The sequence below is a fragment of the Eretmochelys imbricata genome, chromosome 8 (assembly GCF_965152235.1).
Source record: "Eretmochelys imbricata isolate rEreImb1 chromosome 8, rEreImb1.hap1, whole genome shotgun sequence".
Classification (NCBI taxonomy): domain Eukaryota; kingdom Metazoa; phylum Chordata; order Testudines; family Cheloniidae; genus Eretmochelys; species Eretmochelys imbricata.
Genome location: NC_135579.1, coordinates 104,084,287 through 104,108,782, shown reverse-complemented (window position 1 = coordinate 104,108,782; position 24,496 = coordinate 104,084,287). Strand labels below are relative to the sequence as shown.

General features: G+C 39.6%; 1 protein-coding gene across 6 annotated transcripts in view; it reads left to right on the top strand.

The window, feature by feature from the left end:
- MAST2 (microtubule associated serine/threonine kinase 2) overlaps positions 1 to 24,496 on the top strand; it is a 389,497-nt gene that overhangs the window by 316,826 nt on the left and 48,175 nt on the right. For all 6 annotated transcript variants that reach the window (XM_077824259.1, XM_077824258.1, XM_077824257.1 and 3 more), the window contains 2 exons: positions 12,788 to 12,863; positions 14,377 to 14,586. In XM_077824259.1, the coding sequence (XP_077680385.1) occupies positions 12,788 to 12,863; positions 14,377 to 14,586 (286 nt within the window). The remainder of the gene's footprint in view (positions 1 to 12,787; positions 12,864 to 14,376; positions 14,587 to 24,496) is intronic.

Here is a 24,496-nt window from a genome sequence, read left to right as displayed (position 1 = left end):
TAAATATTACATTATTGCAGGGTTAAGTTGATTATTGTATGTTCTAAACCACGGTGCAGGTTACATGGTAATTGTTTGGATCAACTAAGTGTAATTACGTAGCAATCTAGAAGAGCATGACAAAAGCATACAAAACTTGCAGGAGCAGCTTGTTGCAACTGCCAGCAACTGGACACAAGATCGTGACCCCATCGAAGGAGGAGAGGCAGTATTTTGGGGGTGTCTCGGATGTTGGACCATACTGCAGTGGTCAGGACTCGGTGTTGCTGTGGATTTTGTATTGTTAACTATACTTGTGTTACGTTGCATAGGGAGATAACCTATTAGGAATGTAATAAGCCCTCCAAACCCTGCAGTGTACTAGACAACCCGGACCAACCTTCTCAGGCCCACTCTAATGGGAAGTCTGGAACACTAATTGGAATAAGTGTGGTATGCCCTTATGAGAGAAGGTGCAGGGCACAATACTACACAAGGGGCAGTGGGACAAATGGAATATCGACACCTTCCACCTTGATGCCTGGCCCTATCAGGAAATGTGTCGCCATATGTCCTATGCTTTTCCAGGGATACCTGGGCAGGAGGATCCCAAAAGAAAAAAAAAAAGGGGGTGGAGTGTTAGGATATAGATATTCAGGCCTGTCTGTAAAGGCCTATACTCTAAGAATTTAGGTGTATTCTTATCACTTGGCTAGTGATAGAGGTATAAAAGAAAGAATCAAAACCACTGTCTGCCAGTGTAAGGGCCTTCTCTTACTGTGACAGTTTGTGGCCCTGTGCTTAGGCTCAGGCCTTTGGCTAAGCAGCAGAGGCAGCCATAAGCTGGGAAGCGACCGGTCACATCCTCACATTCCAAACTAGTCACATTGAAATAAGGTGCTATTGGGCTGTTAGGCACTATCAGGACATGATAGTTCCTATCACCTCCAGAGAAAGGGAAGTGCCTAGAAAATGTAAAAGGAAACTTAGTTTGATAGCATCCTGTCTGGCAAGAACTCACTTATCAATAGCTGGGATGTGAAATCCTCACTTCTGTATTGTCTTGTCATTATAGTTCCCACTTTGCTGTCGTTTGTCTGTATAATCTCTGTCTGGTTCTGTGATTGTTCCTGTCTGCTGTATAATTAATTTTGCTGGGTGTAAACTAATTGAGGTGGTGGGATATAATTGGTTACATAATCATGTTACAATATGTTAGGATTGGTTAGTTAAATTTCAGGAAAATGATTGGTTAAGGTATAGCTAAGCAGAACTCAAGTTTTACTATATAATCTGTAGTCAATGAGGAAGTGACTGGGTGTGGGTGTGGGTGGGGGTGAGCATGAGCATGTGGGTGTGTGAGATGGGAACAGGGAATGGGGGTAAGAAAATTGGAATCATGTTTTGCTAAAGGGGGAGATGGGAACAGGGAATGGGAGTAAGAAAATTGGAATCATGTTTTGCTAAAGGGGGAAATGGGAGAAGGGAATGGGAGTAAGGAAGTTGGAATCATGTTTGGCTAAGGGTAGGAATGGGAACAGGGACACAGGTGTAAGGCTCTGTGGTGTCAGAGCTGGGAAGGAGGATACTAAGGAAGGAAACTGGAATCATGCTTGCTGGAAGTTCACCCCAATAAACATCGAATTGTTTGCACCTTTGGACTTCGGGTATTGTTGCTCTCTGTTCATGCGAGAAGGACCAGGGAAGTAAGTGGGTGAAGGAATAAGCCCTCTAACATACGTAGCAATCTAGAAGAGCATGTAAGTGAAGTAAGTAGTTACACGTTTAGCCATTGTCCTCTATAAATCGCCATGTGATGTAATTAGTCTCTCATAATTCGTACTAAATTGTTCAAATCTTTCCAACTAGTGTAATCCCATATAATTATTATTGCTGCCTTCCTTAATATTGGCTGTTGCTAATTAATGTACTTGTAGTGTTTAATTCATTATAGATAGGAAAGCTACTGTAGGTAGCAAAAATACATTTACAAAAGTAGTTGACGTCCCTTTCTAACATAGACTTATTACTGCTGGGATAATGATGCGTGGAACATCATTGCAAATGTAAGACTGTTGTAAAAATGGAAAAGAAGGCCCTAAATTTGTGTTCTGCTGTTAACATGGTTTATTAACACATTGGGAACATAACTTCAGGAATCAAAGGATCAGGGAAGTGTGCTCTATCACATTTATGAGCCTTAAGGTTTAAACAGTGGCAGGATTATATTAATATTGTAGTGTTCCATGAACTGTAAGACCCATTGAAATACGTCTGTTTTCTTCAGTAACTCTCAATATGAGAGTTATCAGTTCAGTTAGGATACCAAAATTTACAATAACAGCTAAATTTAAAAAATTTTAGATTCCTGGGCCTGATGACTCATCCCTTGGCTGGCAAAGGCTAGGAGCTATGTGGAGGGAATGCTGTGCATCGCTCCTCAGTGACCGCTCCGGCCTATCAAACAGCAGTCTATTCTAGGCCTTGTCATCTCAGAGCAAGATCCCTTCAAATTGGGTGCCCTGGATAGCAACATTTGGGCCGGGGCCGGGGCGGGGGGGGGGGGATGAAAGGAGATACTTGATAAAGGATAGCCCCTTACCAAAAAAAAAGGGAGGGGGGGGCGGTGCAAGATTGGCATATTCATGATGATTATGCTTCTGCTTACATTCTGTTTGGTCCTTATTGACTTTTTTGCTTCTGGCGGAGCCCACACAGTTGCTCCTCAAAGCTAGCTCTTTTGGTGAGATGTTATAATGTCCAGTTTTTACTTCTTGATTAGAAAACAAAAACGCTGTTGGAGTTTGTCAAACATTAACCAGAAACTCACCTCAAACTTCTTATCTTAAGAGGCTTTTAATGGGCCCGGAGACCTTATAGGATCACCTTTAGAAAAAGCTGATTCACACAATTTGTCAGACGCACTGTCTTAATTAATATAAAAAAGTTTATATTAATATGACTGACACATTAACATTTGAAAAAAAAACCTACAGTATGTGTATGATAACTAATTTTTAATTATGTTTTAAGGGTAAAATTTAAGCTTCATTGATATGAATGGAAGAATTAACATGTTTAGGTTTCCCGGTGCTGTGGTGTTCTTCTCTGAGAGTTGCTTCTATGGATTTCCACTTTTGGAAGCTAACGCTTCTAACATCAAGCTGTGAAACTGTATAAAAAAGCTGGATCCACAGGGTGGTGAAGGAATGCTCTCACACTAGGGTGGTGTCATCAGCTCCATCCATAAGATAGTGCACCCTCCCACCACCTCAGTTCCTTCATTGCCATCAGAGAGAGCTAAATGGAACTCTCCTGTGTCCATGATCTGGTTATCCTGTCATCATCTTCTTGTTAGAATCATAGAATCATAGAATATCAGGGTTGGAAGGGACCCCTGAAGGTCATCTAGTCCAACCCCCTGCTCGAAGCAGGACCAATTCCCAGTTAAATCATCCCAGCCAGGGCTTTGTCAAGCCTGACCTTAAAAACTTCCAAGGAAGGAGATTCCACCACCTCCCTAGGCAACGCATTCCAGTGTTTCACCACCCTCTTAGTGAAAAAGTTTTTCCTAATATCCAATCTAAACCTCCCCCACTGCAACTTGAGGCCATTACTCCTCGTTCTGTCATCTGCTACCATTGAGAACAGTCTAGAGCCATCCTCTTTGGAACCCCCTTTCAGGTAGTTGAAAGCAGCTATCAAATCCCCCCTCATTCTTCTCTTCTGCAGGCTAAACAATCCCAGCTCCCTCAGCCTCTCCTCATAAGTCATGTGTTCTAGACCCCTAATCATTTTTGTTGCCCTTCGCTGGACTCTCTCCAATTTATCCACATCCTTCTTGTAGTGTGGGGCCCAAAACTGGACACAGTACTCCAGATGAGGCCTCACCAATGTCGAATAGAGGGGGACGATCACGTCCCTCGATCTGCTCGCTATGCCCCTACTTATACATCCCAAAATGCCATTGGCCTTCTTGCAACAAGGGCACACTGCTGACTCATATCCAGCTTCTCGTCCACTGTCACCCCTAGGTCCTTTTCCGCAGAACTGCTGCCTAGCCATTCGGTCCCTAGTCTGTAGCGGTGCATTGGATTCTTCCGTCCTAAGTGCAGGACCCTGCACTTATCCTTATTGAACCTCATCAGATTTCTTTTGGCCCAATCCTCCAATTTGTCTAGGTCCTTCTGTATCCTATCCCTCCCCTCCAGCGTATCTACCACACCTCCCAGTTTAGTATCGTCCGCAAATTTGCTGAGAGTGCAATCCACACCATCCTCCAGATCATTTATGAAGATATTGAACAAAACCGGCCCCAGGACTGACCCCTGGGGCACTCCACTTGACACCGGCTGCCAACTAGACATGGAGCCATTGATCACTACCCGTTGAGCCCGACAATCTAGCCAGCTTTCTACCCACCTTATAGTGCATTCATCCAGCCCATACTTCCTTAACTTGCTGACAAGAATACTGTGGGAGACCGTGTCAAAAGCTTTGCTAAAGTCAAGAAACAATACATCCACTGCTTTCCCTTCATCCACAGAACCAGTAATCTCATGATAAAAGGCGATTAGATTAGTCAGGCATGACCTTCCCTTGGTGAATCCATGCTGACTGTTCCTGATCACTTTCCTCTCATGCAAGTACTTCAGGATTGATTCTTTGAGGGCCTGCTCCATGATTTTTCCAGGGACTGAGGTGAGGCTGACTGGCCTGTAGTTCCCAGGATCCTCCTTCTTCCCTTTTTTAAAGATTGGCACTACATTAGCCTTTTTCCAGTCATTCGGGACTTCCCCGGTTCGCCACGAGTTTTCAAAGATAATGGCCAATGGCTCTGCAATTACAGCCGCCAATTCCTTCAGTACTCTTGGATGCAACTCGTCCGGCCCCATGGACTTGTGCACGTCCAGCTTTTCTAAATAGTCCCTAACCACCTCTATCTCCACAGAGGGCTGGCCATCTCTTCCCCATTTTGTGATGCCCAGCGCAGCAGTCTGGGAGCTGACCTTGTTAGTGAAAACAGGCAAAAAAAGCATTGAGTACATTAGCTTTTTCCACATCCTCTGTCACTAGGTTGCCTCCCTCATTCAGTAAGGGGCCCACACTTTCCTTGGCTTTCTTCTTGTTGCCAACATACCTGAAGAAACCCTTCTTGTTACTCTTGACATCTCTCGCTAGCTGCAGCTCCAGGTGCGATTTGGCCCTCCTGATTTCATTCCTACATGCCCGAGCTATATTTTTATACTCTTCCCTGGTCATATGTCCAACCTTCCACTTCTTGTAAGCTTCTTTTTTATGTTTAAGATCCGCTAGGATTTCACCGTTAAGCCAAGCTGGTCGCCTGCCATATTTACTATTCTTTCGACTCATCGGGATGGTTTGTCCCTGTAACCTCAACAGGGATTCCTTGAAATACAGCCAGCTCTCCTGGACTCCTTTCCCCTTCAAGTTAGTCCCCCAGGGGATCCTGGCCATCCGTTCCCTGAGGGAGTCGAAGTCTGCTTTCCTGAAGTCCAGAGTCCGTATCCTGCTGCTTACCTTTCTTCCCTGCGTCAGGATCCTGAACTCAACCAACTCATGGTCACTGCCTCCCAGATTCCCATCCACTTTTGCTTCCCCCACTAATTCTACCCGGTTTGTGAGCAGCAGGTCAAGAAAAGCGCCCCCCCTAGTTGGCTCCTCTAGCACTTGCGCCAGGAAATTGTCCCCTGCGCTTTCCAAAAACTTCCTGTTAGTTATAGTTAGATAGTTGGGGCCACTTGTCTTGGATTATCCCGCAGGCTGTATCCGGTTTCAAACATTGTAAGGGGTTCAGAAACTGAGCATCCTGCTCAAACACACATGTTTGCCTGCAAGTGGCTCATGTAGTGTCTCAGCACACAATTTGCCATGCAGTCACTCCTTGGATGTGGAACGACAGACAAGATCGCAGGAGCACTTGGCTTCCGTCAGCATTCATCTAGACCATCCTAACGCTCCTTTGGTAGTTTCAAGACCTATTTCTTTACTGAGGTCTTCTATAAAGAGAACTCAGATGCATTCTGTCACCTCATTTTGGCATGAAATCAGTCTCCCTCAGACAAGTATCTTTTGGAACTGAGCTTCCCACAGTGCACCACAGACTCCATGAAAACAGACTGCTCCACCTCCATGGTTTACATTGGCATTGAAAACCCCCTCAGTGCAGTCAGTTGATACCATGAGGGAGAGACAAACTTCCTGATCTCCTTGTGACCCTGTTCCAGGGAAGAGAAAGCTTTCTGATTTGCAATGGGAGTCTAAGAAGAAAAAGAAGAGGAGGCATCGTTCCCCTTCTCCTCCAACAATGCATGCCATCGTTGGAGACAACTTACCAACCTCAATGCTCCCTTTACATGCACCTCTCCTCACTTGAGGCTAGATACCTTACCAGTGCACCTTCATCCAACATCATCCAGTTCCCCTCTCTTGACTGGGACACCTCCCTGAAAGCTTTTGGCTGTGCTTGTGCTTCTTGACTCTGTGCAGTAATATTCATCACTGGTATTGAGCCAAAACATCTTGAGCACAGGATCCCCTGGGAACAGACCACATAAGCTTCACTGACTTGCTCCAGAGAACCTAGTCAGCTTACTTCACCAAAAGCTTCATCTGCCTGGGAAGACCTTATTCAGGGACCCCTTCTGCTGTTAAGGTGGCCCTGAATTCAGGAGTCAGTGAAGGCTTTGCTTGATGCCACCAAAACCTGCATGGCACCACCTTCGACACTGGCAATAATGTTGACATCAGTGCTTCTCCTGGCACCAGAGTTACCCCTTTGGAGATGTGAGCTTTCCTGGTAACAGTCTTCTCTCCAGCATCTTCAAAGGCACCCATGTTTATATTCCTTATATCCCTTATGAATCGTTTTATCATATTGAAAGTAACTTTGGAAGTTTATATAGATAGGGCTAAACTTTTTTGAACCCTTTTAAATTCTTGGCCTTGGTGATATTTCATGGCAGTGAGTTCCATAGGTTAATCATGCATTGTATTTGATAAAAAGGGAACATTTAAAAAAAATTTAAAATGTGTTGCCTTTCAATTTCACTGACCATCCCCTGGATCTCCTATTATGAGAAAAGGTAAAATCGGGTGTTCCTATTTGCCCTCCATACCATTCATTATTTTACCTCTAGCATGCCTTCTGTCTAAGCAAAGCAATTTGAATCTTTCAATCTTTCTTTGTATGGAAAGTCTTCCCATGCTTTTAATAATTTGTATTGCTTTTGTCTAAGCAATTTCTGTTTCTGCTCTATCCTTTCTAAGATAAGTTGACCAAAATTGAACACACTTCTCCAGAAGACGATGTTCAATTGATTCATTTTATTTTTAATATTTTTTCATTCTGTTCTTTATGTATCCTAACATTTTGTTTCCTTTCTTGACTGGTGTGCTGCATGTTGAGCAGAGATTTTCTTTGATCTGACCACAAATACCAAGTCTTTTTCCCGAGTTGTTACAGTTAATTTAGTAGTTCAAATGATTCCATCCAATGGACATTACCTTGTGTTTGTCAATATTTATCTGCCATCCTGCTAGCCATTCACCTTGTTTATTTAGATCGCTCTAAAGTTTTTCAGTCCTCTCCAGTCTCGACTACCTAAATAACTGTCTAATCTGTAAACTTTTCCACTTCACTATTGATCCCCGTTTCTAGATGATTAATAAATATATTAAGAATTACTGAGCCTATGGCCACACCACTGTTAACGTTTTGCCATGTTGAAAGTTGACCACTTATTCTTACTCTACTTTCTGTCTAATCTAACCTTTACCTCTCCCCGTGAGACTACTTAGTTTTCATAAGTCACTTGTGACTTTGTCAAGGGCTTTTGGAAAGTTCAGATAAATTTTTGTTGACTGGTTCCCCTTTTTCCAAAATTTTGTTAACATGCTCAAATAATTCTAATATATTAGAGAGGTCTGGTTTCTGTCCTAGTACAAATCTCTTGGAGAAAACTAATTCTTGTTTCCCCAGAAATTTGTGTTAGAATCAGTTATTTTCTCTGCTAACAATCTTGACTTGTTAGAAGTAATATATTAAATCATATTGCATGTTCATAAGAAACAAATAGCAGGGCAACAAAACGTTAGTCTGAATTGTATGCCACAATCTAAAACCAGCTGCAAATAATTTTCATCCATGGACTAAAAATAATATGGGGCTTATGTAAAATAAATACAATAAACAAAAAAAAGTAACATGCCAGATTTCATATAAATAATATTATGCTTATGGCAAACTCAGAAATGGGCTTGCAAAGCATTCTGCAAAAAACTCTGCATGCACAGATTCGGGCCAGCCGTCCTGTTTGTTCCCAGAACTTTGGCAACAGGAGTATTGCTGTGAAATAGCTGTAATCTAGAAAAGTTGTTTTTTATTCTAACTTGCACTGGGGCACTCCAGGTATACCACTTTGCCTCAGAACTTCCTTACTCAGTGGTATCACAGCAATTGTCCGTTCAAACTGGAACAGAATTTACCAGCTGCATGGTTGTGATTAGGCAGCAAGTGATTCTTGAATAAATATTCACGAGTAAATCTTAAATTTCACATTTAATTTTCTGTACTTTTTTCCTTGCAATATACTCCCACATCCTCTAAAACATTACCTAGTCGTGGTCTTAGCTTAGTATTCTGTCTTCTTTCTCTGCCCTGTTTTTGTTTTTTGCAGTGTGTGTATTTGATCATCCACAACAAAGGCACAGAAACAAAGAATGATGTAGTATTAAGTTTGAAATATAACATGGCTTCCAACAGCTATACACAATAGGTCTGTCAAATGCTACTCAAGGCACTTGTATCCAGTGTCTCTGTTGTGTCTCTTTAACACTGCACATCTTGCTTTCTGTGAGTTTGAACGTGTAAGTGGTATGTGAATTCTCTAGATAATGTTCTTTCATATAATCTTGTATGTTGGTAAAATTCACAATCTAGGGGACCGATCCTGCTCCTATTGAAATATTACTTGGTTATTGACTTCACAGGAAACAGGATCAGGCCTCAAGGATTTTTATTTTATGCACATATGTCTCTGTGGATTTATAACATTCTCTTTGTTCCTGTTAAAATTCTTTTTAGTATCAATGACAAAAGATTAAGGCATATGTTTTTAATGGTTTCCTGAGCAAACTGAGTTTAGAAAGGTGGTGTTATGCATACATCCTCATTAGATCTTCTCTCTCTGAAAGGGGTGAGACAGAAAAGATCATAGGTTTGAACTCCTCTGCATTTTTCTAATAAATGCAGCTGTCAAAATTGAGAGAAAAATGACATATTAGGAAATATTTCGCTTTCATTTAGTCCCTTCTGCACCACAGGTTTCTAAGGCTTCATTTATCAGTAGAAGTGTCACTCCCGGGAATAGCTGCATATTTGCCATTTTTCAATTTATACAGATTCACGAATATGTATTTTGAAAGGCAGAAATCCAGATACCTGTGTTGGCGAGATGTGCCACTTAAGGTCTGTTGGAACGTAATTTCGCAAAGGGGGAAGTGAAACTGAGGTAGTTTTTCATTCTGCTAGTGACCTTAAAGGGACAGATATTATTCTCCTAATGTCTGCTCTGCTGAAATGGAAAACTCACAGACAATAAACAAATCACCCCCCATTGACCCTCACAGAACACAGAGAGAAGAACCTCCTACCCTTCTATATTAAAATGTTATGCATGCACACGAAGTTTCACCACTTTGAAAGAAAATAATGCATTACCTTGTGAAGCTTGGCTTTCTAATATTGAATGTGAAATTATATTATACAGTATATTTGACTAAAGCTGCTGCATCTCAAATAGATGCCATGTCAATAAAGATATCAGAACTAACTTTATTCACGATATTAAAATTCCTTTACAATTCCCCCACGCTGGATTCAGTTAGCTGAATGGTTCTGGTTTTTCTTTTTGCCTGGTAATCTGTCTCCAAGGTGTTATAAAATAACCTGTTTTGTCTGCCTGATAGCCTTTGGTTAGTCAGTTATCTACGTAATTACTTCTGTAGCTTCCCAGACTAAAGCTCAACATAAAATGCTATAGTGCAATATATTACATCACAATCTTGCCATAGTGAATTAGACATTTAATTTGACATGTTATATTGGGAGGATTTGTTTTCAATGGTAATTTGGAAGTTGATCAGAGTTTATCGCTGCCTTTTGTGTGCTCTGTCATTCTGGATAGAGAGAGGGGATATTCATCAGCAGCTGGGCCGGAGGACGGGGGGAAGGGGTGGAGGTGTGTGTGGCAGCGAAGCTACCAGTGCACAAGAAAGTGAGAATTAAGAGGGGTTGAGGGGAGGAGTTTTCTTTTTTGGTAAAATAGAAAGCTTTTGCAGAAGGAAGATGGGGACTCACTGTGTATTTCAGAATTGTCAAGAACATAACCAAGGGGCTCTCAAGGAAAACACTGAATAATATTCAGTGACATTTTTGTCTACACAGCATGTTTTTTCTATATTTCTATCCCTCTTTTTATATTGTTAAAGGCATCTTGGGAAAAAAAACAGGATTTTTGTTCTTATGGCCCTGATCCTGCAAACTCTTACATCTTGAACCTGAGAATCAACACATTTGCTTAATTGGATTTTAATGTGCTACTTGTAGCAGTGAAGGTAAGCATGCGCACAAGTGTTTTTAGGATCATGGCCAAAGACTCAACCATATTCCTGTGGCTTATGCCCCACTGAAGTCATGAAGAAAGGATGATGATTTCAAGTGGGGAACAGAATCAGGTATAGATGAAGTGGTAAGAAATAAATGTCGTATTTTGACTCAAACATGTTTTGTAATGAGATGGAAGAATAAATATAGAAAATGAGACATATAGAGGAACTTAAGAACATAAGAATGGCCATACTGGGTCAGACCATTGGTCCATCTAGCCCAGTATCCTGTCTTCCAATAGTTGCCATACCAGATGCTTCAGAGAGAATTTAGGGTGATCCATTCCCTGTTGTCCAGTCCCAGCTTCTGGCAGTCGGAAATTTAGGGACATCCAGAGTATGGGGTTGCGTCCCTGACCATCTTGGCTAATAGCCATTGATGGCCCCATCCTTCATGAACTTATCTAATTCTTTTTTGCACCCAGTTATATTTTTGGGCTTTACAACATCTCCTGGTCACGAGTTGCATGGGTTGACTGTGTGTTGTGTGAAAAAGCACTTCCTTATGTTTGTTTTAACTTGCTCCTAAATTCTCTTTATATTTTTAAAAGTTCTTTCTATGGTGTTAATAGCTCTTTACATTTAAATGTAATTAAACTTCACTTTATTACAGTTCATACATTTATATATCTCAATCAGTGTATATTTCATCATTTGAAATAAAATTTCTCTAAGATATTCGGCATTCATATTAATAGGCATATTGTCTTCAGGAAGAATTTCAAAGGAAATATTATGCTTTGACTGATTAACTGTAGAATGTCCCAATCTGTTTTTATTTTCCTCTCTAAAATAACTGTTCTCTGGCAATTGATTTGGACTGAAGTATATTTACTCAGTAACAAGTGTCATACCTTAATAAAAGCAGGACACAATGTAATTCATGACACTTTGATGGAAGTGTCTCAAAAGTAAGAGATTGTTCTTGCTTCCTTCCATGAATTAAGAGAGTAACATTTCCTATGTTGCATTGAAAACATGCTGTTCCCAGGACAATGTTTTTGCCTTTAAATAGCTTTGCTACAGGGTAGTAGCTCTAAAAAATGCAGGGTTTCAGATATATTTGTTCCTTTCAGAGAGACACATTTCACCCATCATAAGAAACATTTAAATGATCTGTTTGAGTTGATTTAGGAGAGAAATAATTGTATCTTTTAACATAGAGAATATATATTTAACAAGATGTATACTCTTAAAATCATAAAAACAAATAACCATGTAATGTTTTATAATGGAAGTCACAGTTTATTTTGAAAATAAAAACAGTGAAACCAGAAAAATGAAGCCGTAGCATGCTGCAGGCAATCAGGTAACTGAGTGTGTAATTAATTTGTATCTGCATTACCTCATTCAGCCTTTGGCTCTTCTTAACCATGGAATGAGTCACAGCATTACACACCAACATCAGATGTGATGAAATGAGATGCAACTAATCTTTTGAATGTAACCAAGCTGTAATACAGACTTAGCTTCCGTCTGGATTTAGTGTCCTGTTTTCCAGTGTCTTCAAGAAGCTTGCTAACTTGTGAAAGTGTAATACATATTATTGTGTAATGTGTGCACTGAGTGGTGTTAATAAAAATAAATATATAATTTGATGTGAATTGTAACTCCTAGTGTCTTGCTTCACTTTACAGTGTTCCCTTTTAACATTACAGACTCTGGAGGGAACTGAGCTCTCCTCCTTCAGGGTCTCTGAATGTTGCCAGGGAAGGCTAAATGAAAATGTGTGGTAATGTGGGAAATATGGAGGACCACACCACTGGGAACAGTACAACAGTTAAAATTGGATTTATAAACCTATGCATAAGTTTTAAATGTCAATATATTTGATGATGTCTTCACTTTGAAAAGAATTTGTATTCTTAATTGATGTTAAACTTCTAGTGAAGACAAGGCAGTTCGTAGTTTTCGACCTACTAACTCTTGTGAAAACTACAAATTGCCTTCTCTTCAGGAGGATTTTAACCTGAGTTAAGACCATTTCTTTTTTTTGTAGGGAAGACAAGGCCATGATAGCCATATCTGATCTGAGCAGCACACTGACAATGGCTGTTTGGGGTTTTTTTTACCATCAATGTAAAGCTTATGAATTATGAATATATTTTTTTCTCTTCAGTCCTGGTCGTTCCCCGATTTCCTTTGACAGTGAAATAGTAATGATGAACCATGTGTACAAAGAAAGGTTTCCGAAGGTAAGGACCAATGTATTGAACAATTTATTCAGTGAAAGTATTAAGCAACACCATTTAGAAATCAATTCATAAGCACTTACTTAAGAGAGATCCAGTTGCTTATATATAGTTTTTAAGCAGTGTAGTTTGTTCAGACTTTGCAGACATGCTCATCTTCTGTTTTTCACTTTAATCTCACAATTGAGAAAACAGAATTTATGTTGAGGACGGCTGATGGAAAACTTTAAAAAGCATCCTGGTTCGTGATTGCTATGTATGTTTCCTATTTCCTGAATTCCTCTTCCCTTTCCCTATTTATAATAAAAAGGAATGTGCATGAAGATAGGAACTTTTTTGCTAAGAGCTCTTGCTCCCACTGCTTAATCCTGATTTAAAGTAATCACCTTTGTTTTGTTACATCGCAGTTGATTATGGTCAGGGTCCCTGTGTACTCTGCAACAATCTTGACCTAAATTATTCTTCAAGACCCTTGCATTCTGTGACACTCCAGTGCTGGAAGCTGGAAACTCTGCAGCAGTTTCAAATACATTTTAAAAATTAATTATATGTGAAAATAAATAATACAATCCTCAGTACTCCCTCTATAATTTAATTCTGTTTATTTTACAGTGATAAAAACTTTCTCATTTTTAATATGTTACAGAATTTTATATTGAAAATGCAGAATTGTATTTTGGAAACTTCACAGGATAAACCGGAGGTTTGGGCTGTTGTGTAGGTGACAATTGGGCCTTTTGGCATGTGGAGAGCAGTGGAAGGTAGTTTAGATTTTGAGATAATCACATTACTTGAATATTAAAATGATCAGCAGTGAAATAGTTTAACAATGGTTAAACTTAAATTTGCATAATCTGATTTCAAAGTTAACACCTCATTGAGATGAATGGAGCAGTTGTTATGAGCTGTGTGGAGTCTAGGAAACTTGGGACCTTCAAGTCTCTGCTATTGCAGCTGCCCCAGTGATAGATGCTGCAGCAGAGACAGGACTTACATGCACATAATGGTAAAAGTAAAAACACCGGTATCTTGCCTATCCTACAGCTATCATTGGTGGATAATTTTTTTTATTGTAAACACTGTCACATTATGGGTGTCTCTGACATTTGGTGCTTTAATTGCCATTTTAATTTTTAGTCAATGATATGAAAAGTTTCTAAAACTGTGTAATAAATTTAATATTAGGATTCCCATTCTTTAAGCACAGCACAGGGATACAGAATCAGAGTTGAGGTTTTTATGGATCCTTAACACTGAATGTTCTGACTTTCAAAAACTTGGATTTTTTACTACATGATTCTAATTATGTTTAAGTTAATTTACATGTCATTACAACCAGAAAGCTTATTTTGTAGTATTTTTTTCTGTGAATTCTAATATAACTGAGTTTCCTTGAACAGTCATACTTTTTGGCAATGAAAAAGTACATCAGTTAGCATCCTGTCTCTTCACATTTACATGTCAGGATAGCAAAATTTGAATAAGTTTAAGTCTTCTTTTTATTCTTTGCTTTTAGGCCACAGCACAGATGGAGGAACGGCTGGCTGAGTTTATTGCTTCTAATGCTCCAGAGAAAGTGCTGCAATTAGCAGATGGGGTCCTAAGCTTCATTTATCATCAGGTTATTGAGCTGTCCAGAGACTGCCTGGATAAATCACGTGAAGGACTTATTACTTCCCGGTACTTTTATGAGCTGCAGGAGAACTTGGAGAAACTCCTACAGGATGTAAGTGTGCTCAGAAAATATATAATATTTTGCTTTGATTAAATCTTTAACAATAAATAAAACCTTGAATTTTGGGAGAGCAAGTATGTTTCAATGGGTAGGACACCAGGTGCAGAGTTAGGAGACCAGTGTTAACATTAGAGTATGCCACTGATGTACCATGTATATTTGGGCAAATCATTTGATCCCTGTACTCCGATTTTACAAAAATCAAGAAATGTACATGAATGAGTTGACGGAGACTTCTCCCTTTAGTGAAAATTGGGCTCAACCAGGTAAAAGAAATTGCTTTACTTTCATGTACTTTAAGAATCTGGATGACTTATTAATGAGGATAATGCCTTGAAGGAATAAAAACATCATAGTTTATAGTGTTGCTATAAATATTTTTTTCATAAAGGATTTTCTAAGGTTGAACTTTATTCATTTGTTTTTTTAATTCTGCAGTGTATTTTGTAGCATTTAAAGTATTAACAAAAACACAGGATGATGCAAACTTTAATAAATGTTTATTGCACTTCAACTATTCAAACAAAATCGCTGTTTCCTATCAAATAAGAGAAATATTTGATAAAACTATCCCTAGAAGTTAATGTTTGTATGTCAGTGCAAATGCCTGTTTTACCTCTATGTAAGCTGGACTGGAATTTTGCTGATGCATTTTGATGGAGAGAACAAATTATAAGGATCAAAAGAATATGGCATAGCTGTCATGATGGGATTGTCGATAGGTCTATTTGTTACCATAGTATAGGTTTTGGCTTGGGAACAACTTACTAACTCTTGCTTCTTGGTTAGGGAGCAGTTGAGCTGGAATATTATGGAGGTAGTGATGCCTATAGTCTCCATATCTTGGAAGATCACAGGTACTGCTGAGTGATGTAAGGAAGGGAGAGATGAGCTAAGTTAGTTGAAATACAATTAGTTCATTCTCTGGGTTTTGTGTATGTTCTGTGGAGCTGTATAGATATTTCCCTTAGCAGTTTGCAGATCCCATGGTGTGAATTCTAGCAATTTGTATACCGTTGCCATTCTTTCCAGGTAATAGAACTATACATAAGAAAATGGTGATCAAGATTAAAAAGGTTTCAGAGTGGTAGCCGTGTTAGTCTGTATCAGCGGGAAAAAAAAACAACAAAAAAAAGAGGAGTACTTGTGGCACCTTAGAGACTAACAAATTTATTTGGGCATAAGCTTTCGTGGGCTAAAACCCACTTCATCGGATGCACCCATAAATTTGTTAATCTCTAAGGTGCCACTCCTCATTTTTTCTTTTTTTTTTTTTTTTTTTTTCAAGATTAAAAAGCTGTGCAAAATACTAGGAACCCTTACTCATATTAGCAACCTCCTTTTGAAGACAGAGCTCTTCTTGGTATGTGTTGTAATTACTTGGGAGAGAAAACTTAAGTTTGTCTTCATAAAGATCTTCCATTACAAAGAGGAGAATTCTGACAACACAAGAGTCTAAGGGGGTGCCTGGTGATGGTATCTGTGAGGTTTTTTAAAATGTCACTTATTTATGTTAAAACTAACTACTATGAATATAACATTTCAGTGGTATGTTGATTTTTATAATGATCTTAAATATCGTGTTGTTTATCTTGTATTTTGCTTACACAATTTAGTCTAACTCATACTTTTTTCAGTTAATGTTTCTTCTCTTAAGGGTATGCATTAATTACTAGGAGGTGCATTGGTGGTAAAGCCCTCAGAGATAACCGTGTGACATTTGCAAGTAACAACAGTTAACCTTTTTTTTTTTTTTTTTCCTGAGGATGTAGCAAAGCAGAGGAGTGTGTTAATTATTTATTGGTAAGTGAATTTGTAGCATTCAGGAAAGTGACATGAAGACTAGTTATTAAATACTGTCCAGGAATGCCATTGCCAGTGAGTTCTCCTTCCTAGAGCTATGTGGCTGGATTGTCATTAAAAGAGTTCCCAGACACCATCTGAGATGCTTGTGTGTTTGGAAGTTTAGTTCAGCACAAAAGTAGGATGTGTCTTTATGATCCAGGGCAAGTATCCCAAATTTCAATAGCAAATACAGGCTTTACTACAATCACAGCTAGTCTTGGTGTCATATTGTTTGCAAGCTATTGGCTCCATCACACAGAGCCCTGATATGATCAGATGAGCACACTTCCACATGAGCTCTTTAGCCCTTCATGTGCATCTGAATGAGTCTAGAATTGGTGGACTTACAGAAACTTTTGTTGCTATATCCCTCTGTCAGGCTGCCCCTCAGGCGGTGTCAGAATGACAAGACCTGATAACCCACAGTGGAAAAAGCTGACCAGAGATTCCAGTCTGTAGGAATGGAGGGGTTGTATCTCACCAAAGAAGTTGTCCAGGAGTGATGGTCTTTAAAAGGAAATGTGAAAATTAGACTAGACTAGAAATGTGAGCAGCTCAAGCTTCCAGTGCAAGCTAAGCAACACCTCAGTGTGGGTCCAGTTAGACAATGCAACCATAGCTCTTTAGAGCAACTGACAAGGAGGCACAAGAAGCAAAGATTTCACTGAAGAGTTTCACCTACCATGACTTCTGTAGAAAAAAAATCTATCAACCACTCGCATAGCTCAAGACCTAAGCGATGAGGCAGATGAGTTAACAGGCAACAGATATACACAAGAAAATGGGAACTCAGTTTCAGCTGTGTCTCTGGTGGGTAATACAGCTAAGCTGTAAGTAAATCCACAGCTAAGTGCAGACACCACACTCAGTAGAGCAGAACTTTATCATGTCATATATTTCCACACCTGTCCTCTTATAGGCAGGGTGTTCCAGAAGGTAGGTAAGATCCCAGGGGAAGCAAGCCTAAGGGGAAAAACAGTTTAAGAGAGTTAGCAGTTTTTTAGAGAGACATTAAGGATACAAGAGCAAACACTCCCAATGCGTAGGAAAGATAGGAAGTATTGCAAAAGACCACTGTGGCTTAACCAAGAGATCTTCAGTGATCTGAAACTCAAAAAGAGTCCTACAAAAAGTGGAAACTAGGTCAAATTACAAAGGCTGAATATAGACAAATAAACACAAGTATGTAGAGACAAAATTAGAAAGGCCAAGGCACAAAACGAGATTAAATAGCTATAGACATAAAGGGTAACAGGAAAACATTCTACAAATACATTAGAAGCAAGAGGAAGACCAAGAAAAAGTTAGGCCCATTATTCAGTGAGCGGGGCGGAAAACAATAACAGAAAATGTGGAAATGGCAGAAGTGCTAATTGACTTTTTTGTTTCAGTTTTTACCAGAAAGGTTAGTAGCAATTGGACATCTAACATAGTGAATGCCAGTGAAAATGAGGTAGGATCAGAGGCTAAAATATGGAAAGAAAAACTTAAAAATTACTTAGACAAGTTAGATGTCTTCAAGTCACCTGATGAAATACATCCTAGACTACTCAAGGAGCAGACTCAGGAGATATGAGTCATTAGTGATTATGTTTGAAAAGTCATGGAAGGCGGGAAGGATTATAGAGGACTGGAAAAGGGCAAATATAGTGCCAATCTATAAAAAGGGAAATAAGGACAACCCAGGGAATTACAGATGAGTCAGTGTAACTTCATTACCTGGAAAGATAATGGAGCACATCATTAAGCAATCAATTTGGAGACACCTAGAAGATAATGAGATAAGTAACAGTCAATAGGGATTTGTCAAGAACCCTGGAAGCACTGGAATGCGTTACCTAGGGAGGTGGTGGAACCTCCTTCCTTTGAGGTTTTTAAGGTCAGGCTTGACAAAGCCCTGGCTGGGATGATTTCTTTGGGGATTGGTTCTGCTTTGAGCAGGGGGTTGGACGAGATGACCTCCTGAGGTCCCTTCCAACCCTGATAGTCTATGATTCTATGTCAGACCAACCTAATCACTTTCTTTGACAGAGTAACAAGCCTTGTGGATGGGGGGAAGCGATAGATGTGGTATATCTTAACTTTAGTAAGGCTTTTGATACTGTCTCATAAATATAAAGCATGACCTCCTTATAAACAAACTAAAGAAATACAGCCTAGATCAGTGGTTCTCAACCTATTTACCATTGTGGGCTGCATCAAATACTACTTGTACGGCCTTGAGGATGTCACATGGGCCACAGCTGTGAGCTGATTGGTCCGCAAGCGGCCCATAGGCCGCAGGTTGAGAACCACTGGGCTAGATGAAGCTACTATAAGGTGGGCGCATAACTGGTTGGAAAATCATTCCCAGAGACTAGTTATCAGTGGTTCACAGTCAAGCTGGAAGGATGTATAGAGTTGGGAACAGTTCTGGGTCCAATTCTGTTCAATATCTTCATCAGTGATTTAGATAATGATATAGACAGTACACTTATTAAGTTTACGAATGATACCAAACTGGGAGGAGTTGCAGGTACTTTGGAGGATAGGATTAAAATTCAAAATGATCTGGACAAACTGGAGAAACGGTGCAAAGTAAATAGGATGAAATTGAATAGGGACAAATGCAAAGTACACCACTTTGGAACAATCAGTTGCACACATACAAAATGGGAAATGACTGCCTAGGAAGGAGTACTGCAGAAAGGGATCTGGGGATCATAGTGGACCACAAGCTAAATATGAGTCAAAAGTGTAGCACTGTTGCAAGAAAAGCAAACATAATTCTGGGATATATAATGGGAGTTTTGTAAGCAGGACACGAGAAGAAATTCTTCAGTTCTACTCTGTGCTGATTACGCCTCAACTGGAGAATTGTGTCTAGTTCTGGATGCCACATTTCAGGAAAGATGGGGACAAATTGGAGGAAGTCCAGGAAAGAGCAACAAAATGATTAAAGGTCTAGAAAGCCTGACCTATGAGGGAAGACTGAAAAAATTGGGTTAGTTTAGTCTGGAGAAGAGAAGACTGAGAAGGGACATAAGTTTTCAAGTACATAAAAGGTTGTTACAAGGAAGAGGGAGGAAAAAAATGTTGTTCTTAACTTCTGAGGATAGGACAAGAAGTAATGGACTTAAATTGCAGGAAGGGAGGTTTAGGTTGGACATTAGGAAAAACTTCCTAACTGTCAGGGTGGTTAAGCACTGGAATAAATTGCCTAGGGAGGTTGTGGAATCTCCATCATTGGAGATTTTTAAGAGCAGGTTAGACTGGACTAGATGACCTTTCAAGATCCCTTCCAGTCTTATGATTCTGTGATTACCAGGTCCTCAAGGAATTGTATCATGATGACTGCAGAGTGGCTGAGGTTCTGTTGGTATCCCAGAGCTGGTGAACTTGTCAATGGATGCATTATTTCACTTCCTAATAGCAGTGATTTCTGAATCAGGGACTTCTTATTCCTAAAGATGCATCTTGCTTCAGGTTTATGCCTTAGTTCTTGAAAGGGATAACCTCGAGAGAGGGCCTTGGCGACAAGTCGTCGTAACCAGGATGTATTCTTTCGAACAGTCAACCTCCATGAAGACATGCTACTACTACCGCCACTGCCAGCACTTCCTCCTCCTCCTCCTCCTCTTAATTTTACTGTGGTAGCACTAAGAGAGCCAATCATAGACCAGGACCCTATGTGAGCATACGGAAACCTTTGCTGTCTGATACATTAAACTCAAATATCAATCCTACACTTCTCTGGGCAAGAGAGACCCTGTAGTACTCAAACGGTGGACTGGATTTGGGAATTAATGCCATCGCTTATCAGCTCTTTAGCAATGGTGGTATTCTGCAGCGATGTCAACAACATGCCACTCAGAGTTCAGTCAGATATCAATAGATGTCACAAGGAAGTTCATAGATTCCAAGGCCAGAAGGGACCATTGTGATCATGTACTCTGATCTGTCATATAACACAGGACACAGACCTTCCCCAAAATAATTCCTAGAGCAGATCTTTTAGAAAAATATCCAGTCTTGATTTTAAAATTGCCAGTTGATAATTGAAACCAAATATCAAACCTCTTGTATGCTCTCACTTAGCCTAGTTTTTAAGCTATTTAAAAGGGTATCGCTTCATTGACCATCAAAGTACTATTTCTGGTGGCATGCTGCTGGGCTAGGGTATCTGGAATGCAGCATAATCTCCCAAGGAAAGTGGAGAAGCTCCATCAGTTGGATCTTTTAAGTCTAGATCCAACAAATACACTCGAAAATATTCAGTGGAGACCAATCCAGCATTGTCAGGGAGAGGGATTGAAGATGTAATAGGTTCTTTCCATCTCTGTCTTCTCTGATTGAATGAGACTATTTTTTATATTTAGAGGGTTTTTTTAATGGTGAATTTAAAAGCCCTATTGTGAGTCTCTTTTCTCTTATGGAAACAAGACCTACCCTTTGCTGTAACATCTGAAAGGACATTCCTAGGGTTCCCTTCTAGCAACAGCACTGGGGAGGAAATGAAAGGCAGCCCAGCTCCTGCAGTCAGCTGGGCATGAGGATCATGATCCAGCATCCCCCACCTGCATAATTCTGAGGTAGTTTGTTAAAAAGAAGAGCAGAGAGAAAGAATGGGCAAACTCTCCTCCCCCCCAGCAAAAAAAACAAAAAAACCCATCCTCATTTTGGAGAAAGGAAGCAGACACCCATGCCCCTGTCTCCACAAAGAGATAAACTGGCAGGCAGAGATCACGTTTGGGGCAAGCACACATCCCCGCAATACCTCAGAGTTCAAGGAGCAGCAGGAAGAACTATAACTGGCTTTGCTGTCTCTAGACGCTGCCCACCTGGGCTTCGAATTCTCCCACATACAGCTTTTCTCCTCCCTAGTAGAGCAGCCCTTTGTACTGTCAAAGTTTGGGGCTGGGGGAAATGAACTGAGACTGGCCTTTTCCTCTCCCCACCTTTAAGGTCACCCTCAGATCTGGGGAGGTCGACCCTGCCCTGGGAGGAGAGAGTGGTGGTCAGTAATTGACGGTCAGGAGCTCCCCTGCCCCCTCTCCTTTAGCTTCTTCCGCAGGGTCGGGGTGGGATGGGCAAGTCGATTCTTCTTAATTTTAATTGATTTTCTTAAATTGGCTCTAGCTCACCCGTTGCCGAAAGGAGAAATGAGGAGAATAACAGGGTGAGATAAGATTGGTTCCCTCGGTGCTAGCACAATAATAAAATAATAAATAAGAATAACAATACTGCCTGGAGGTTGACTGTTTGCAAGAATGCATGCTGGTTCCGATGACTTGTCACCAAGGACCTCTTTCTTGAGGTTATCCCTTTCAAGACCTGAGGCATAAACCTGAAGCAAGATGCATCTTTAGGAGGGAAAGGACTGAAAGGGAATAGGGGGAGAGGACAAAGAGGTTAGAGAGAAGCTGAGGGAACACCAGACACCTTTCTTTCCACCTCTCTTCCTCTTGCTTTACTTTCTCTTCTCACTCCTGTGTCGTCTTTTTCATTGCTTTTTGAATGAGTATGAATCCCTTTCTTCCCTACCTTTTCTTTTACATTCTTCCTTGGTGCACCCCAAACTGTGAAAGAACACATTCAGGATATTTCAGATTAAATGCAAAGACATGTCAATGAGATTCCTTTCAGAGACAGAACTGAGCTACTAACATGTGAGAATACTTTAAGACATCGGTTACTATAAAAGATGGTGAGCTCTTGGGAGCAGGGTACTCACCTTTGGTTAGTTTGTAAGATGCTATGCACATTTATAGCACTATATAAAAATAATAGATACAAATGAAGACTATTATAAATTGCACTCATTGCTGCAGCATGGAACAGTCTATGCAATATAGTCCATTGTTTGTCTATAGTATTTGCATAAACGGTAGCAGCATCAGGGAACCTTTCAAATGCCTATCACAGAACAAGGAAATTAGTCTGCAGAAGGTAAACGAATGACAGGAATGGAAGTGTGGATGGTATGTAGTTTAAAATATTCTTCCTTTCGAAGAACAGATTTTGCTAAAGGATAAAGTACATTTAAAACAAAACCCTGCGTAAACAGATTTTTTTAAAAGCTGGAATTTCATCTCACAGGAAAAAGAAATATTAAACTTTAATGAAAATTTTGCATATTAAGGACGGTTCAAATTGTATAAAAACTTCATCATAAAACAAAGAGTAAGTACAATATAAAAAGTCAAATATTTAGACATAGCTGACGTGGATATAGCAAGACAGAAAACTTAGAGGCACTTAAATACCAGTTCTTGTTATAAAATACCAAAATGTTACCATGGCAAATAAGATTAATTCCCTTGTATGAAAGTATAAAGTGTCATATTTTATCCAAGAAGTATTTGGTTTTTTAAATAATTGGATTTATCAGGTAGACTTCCTGAAGTAGGCATGAATTCAAAAGAATTTTTTAGGCATAACTTCCATAAGAAGCTTAAAGTTTGAAGTCAGAATATTAGAAAATAAAGTAAAAGCCTTCTTATATGGATCCGTAGTATTGATTTCATGAAACAGAATAGAAACAGAGTTCAGAACAAAAGATTAGTCAGTTACTGTGCTGATGCAATGATTAACCAGGCAAAATGAGTTGAATCGGCAATATTGTATATTTACACAATTAGTCAGATGTTCTGATAAGAAAGATGAGAGATATACAGGTGTATCTGTAAATGAAACAAAGAAAAAGGGGCCTTATTACCATTATATTATGCTGATTTTATGTTGCCCACTTGAAAATTGGAATTGCTTTCTTAATGAATGCATAAGTGAAATGTATTGGTTCTTGGCACTGCAGCTCTGCTGTTTTGGTTTGTATCAGTATATTAGCTCAATTACAGTGTTGTGACTTGCATATTCCAGTCATTGGTCCTGCTGAACCCCAGGGGAGGACGGTGATTTTAATTTCATGCCTCAGTGGCTACAGTTAGTGACGGATGGGTCTTTCAGATAAGGGAATCGCTTTGTAAATTACCCATGGCTACCCCCTATACATATGTCACTGGAAATGGCTTGGTGTGTACAGGAATGGCATCAGCCTCCACCCGTAACCCCTACGCTCCCTCCCCTCAGGAAAAACAATACAAAAACCCTGAAATGACACCAGCAACCTTCAGACAAGCATGTCGTCATTGAGAACTGCTAATTAGATGGCATGCATCATACCAAGGCGCGTGGTAGAAGCAGGCAGTTGTTTGGTATATAAGCCTGTGATTTTGAGATACTGTAACTGGGGCAGATTGTAAACAAGACATCTATAGAGATGTCTGGACTATCCTGTGAGAGAAGGAAACAAGAAGAAGCAATTTTACTGAGGATCTTGGAACAACAGCGCTGTGCAGAGATTATGGCTGAGTGGCTGTTACAAGTTGTGTTTGATTTTTGTAATCCTGTAGTTCTCAATCTTTTTTTAGCCTTTCTTTATCATTTGACAGACATGAGTTAGTGTTTCATTTTCAGAACAGAACACCTGATTAAATCAGTTATATATTTAAGAATATTTTGTCTGTCTTCTTAGTGAATTAGAAAGAATGAAAACAATACAACTTGATTTATAATAATAAATTGCCTTTGACAATATAAATATAGATGCAAAAAGAAATAGGTTTTTCTACATAATTTACATTATCTGGAAGTAAATTGACATTCCATTTGCATGGTTCTTGTATCAGAAATAATACACTGTGGTTAATGTTTTAGTTGTTTAAATATAAATAACCTTTGATGATCTATAAAAATCCTTTTGAATATGAAGACACTGAAATTTTATCCAAAATTCATGCTTTGTCTCATTACTTTAACTTGGTGTCGTATTATGGGGCACAGAGGAGAGAATACTAAGCGTCCCCAGTTAGATAATTGTCTGTTTACTATTTAGTAATTAGCTTTGAAACACATTCCGTTAAAAATCTGTCAAGTAGTTATGGGTTTCAAAATGTTATTCTCTGTGACTTTCATTTGTAATATACCCACAAAGCATCTCCTGTGTTCTCTTTGGTTGACATATCAGTAGTTCTATAGATAAGTCCTTTTGTTTTAGGTTAAAATTCTAACACTGTAT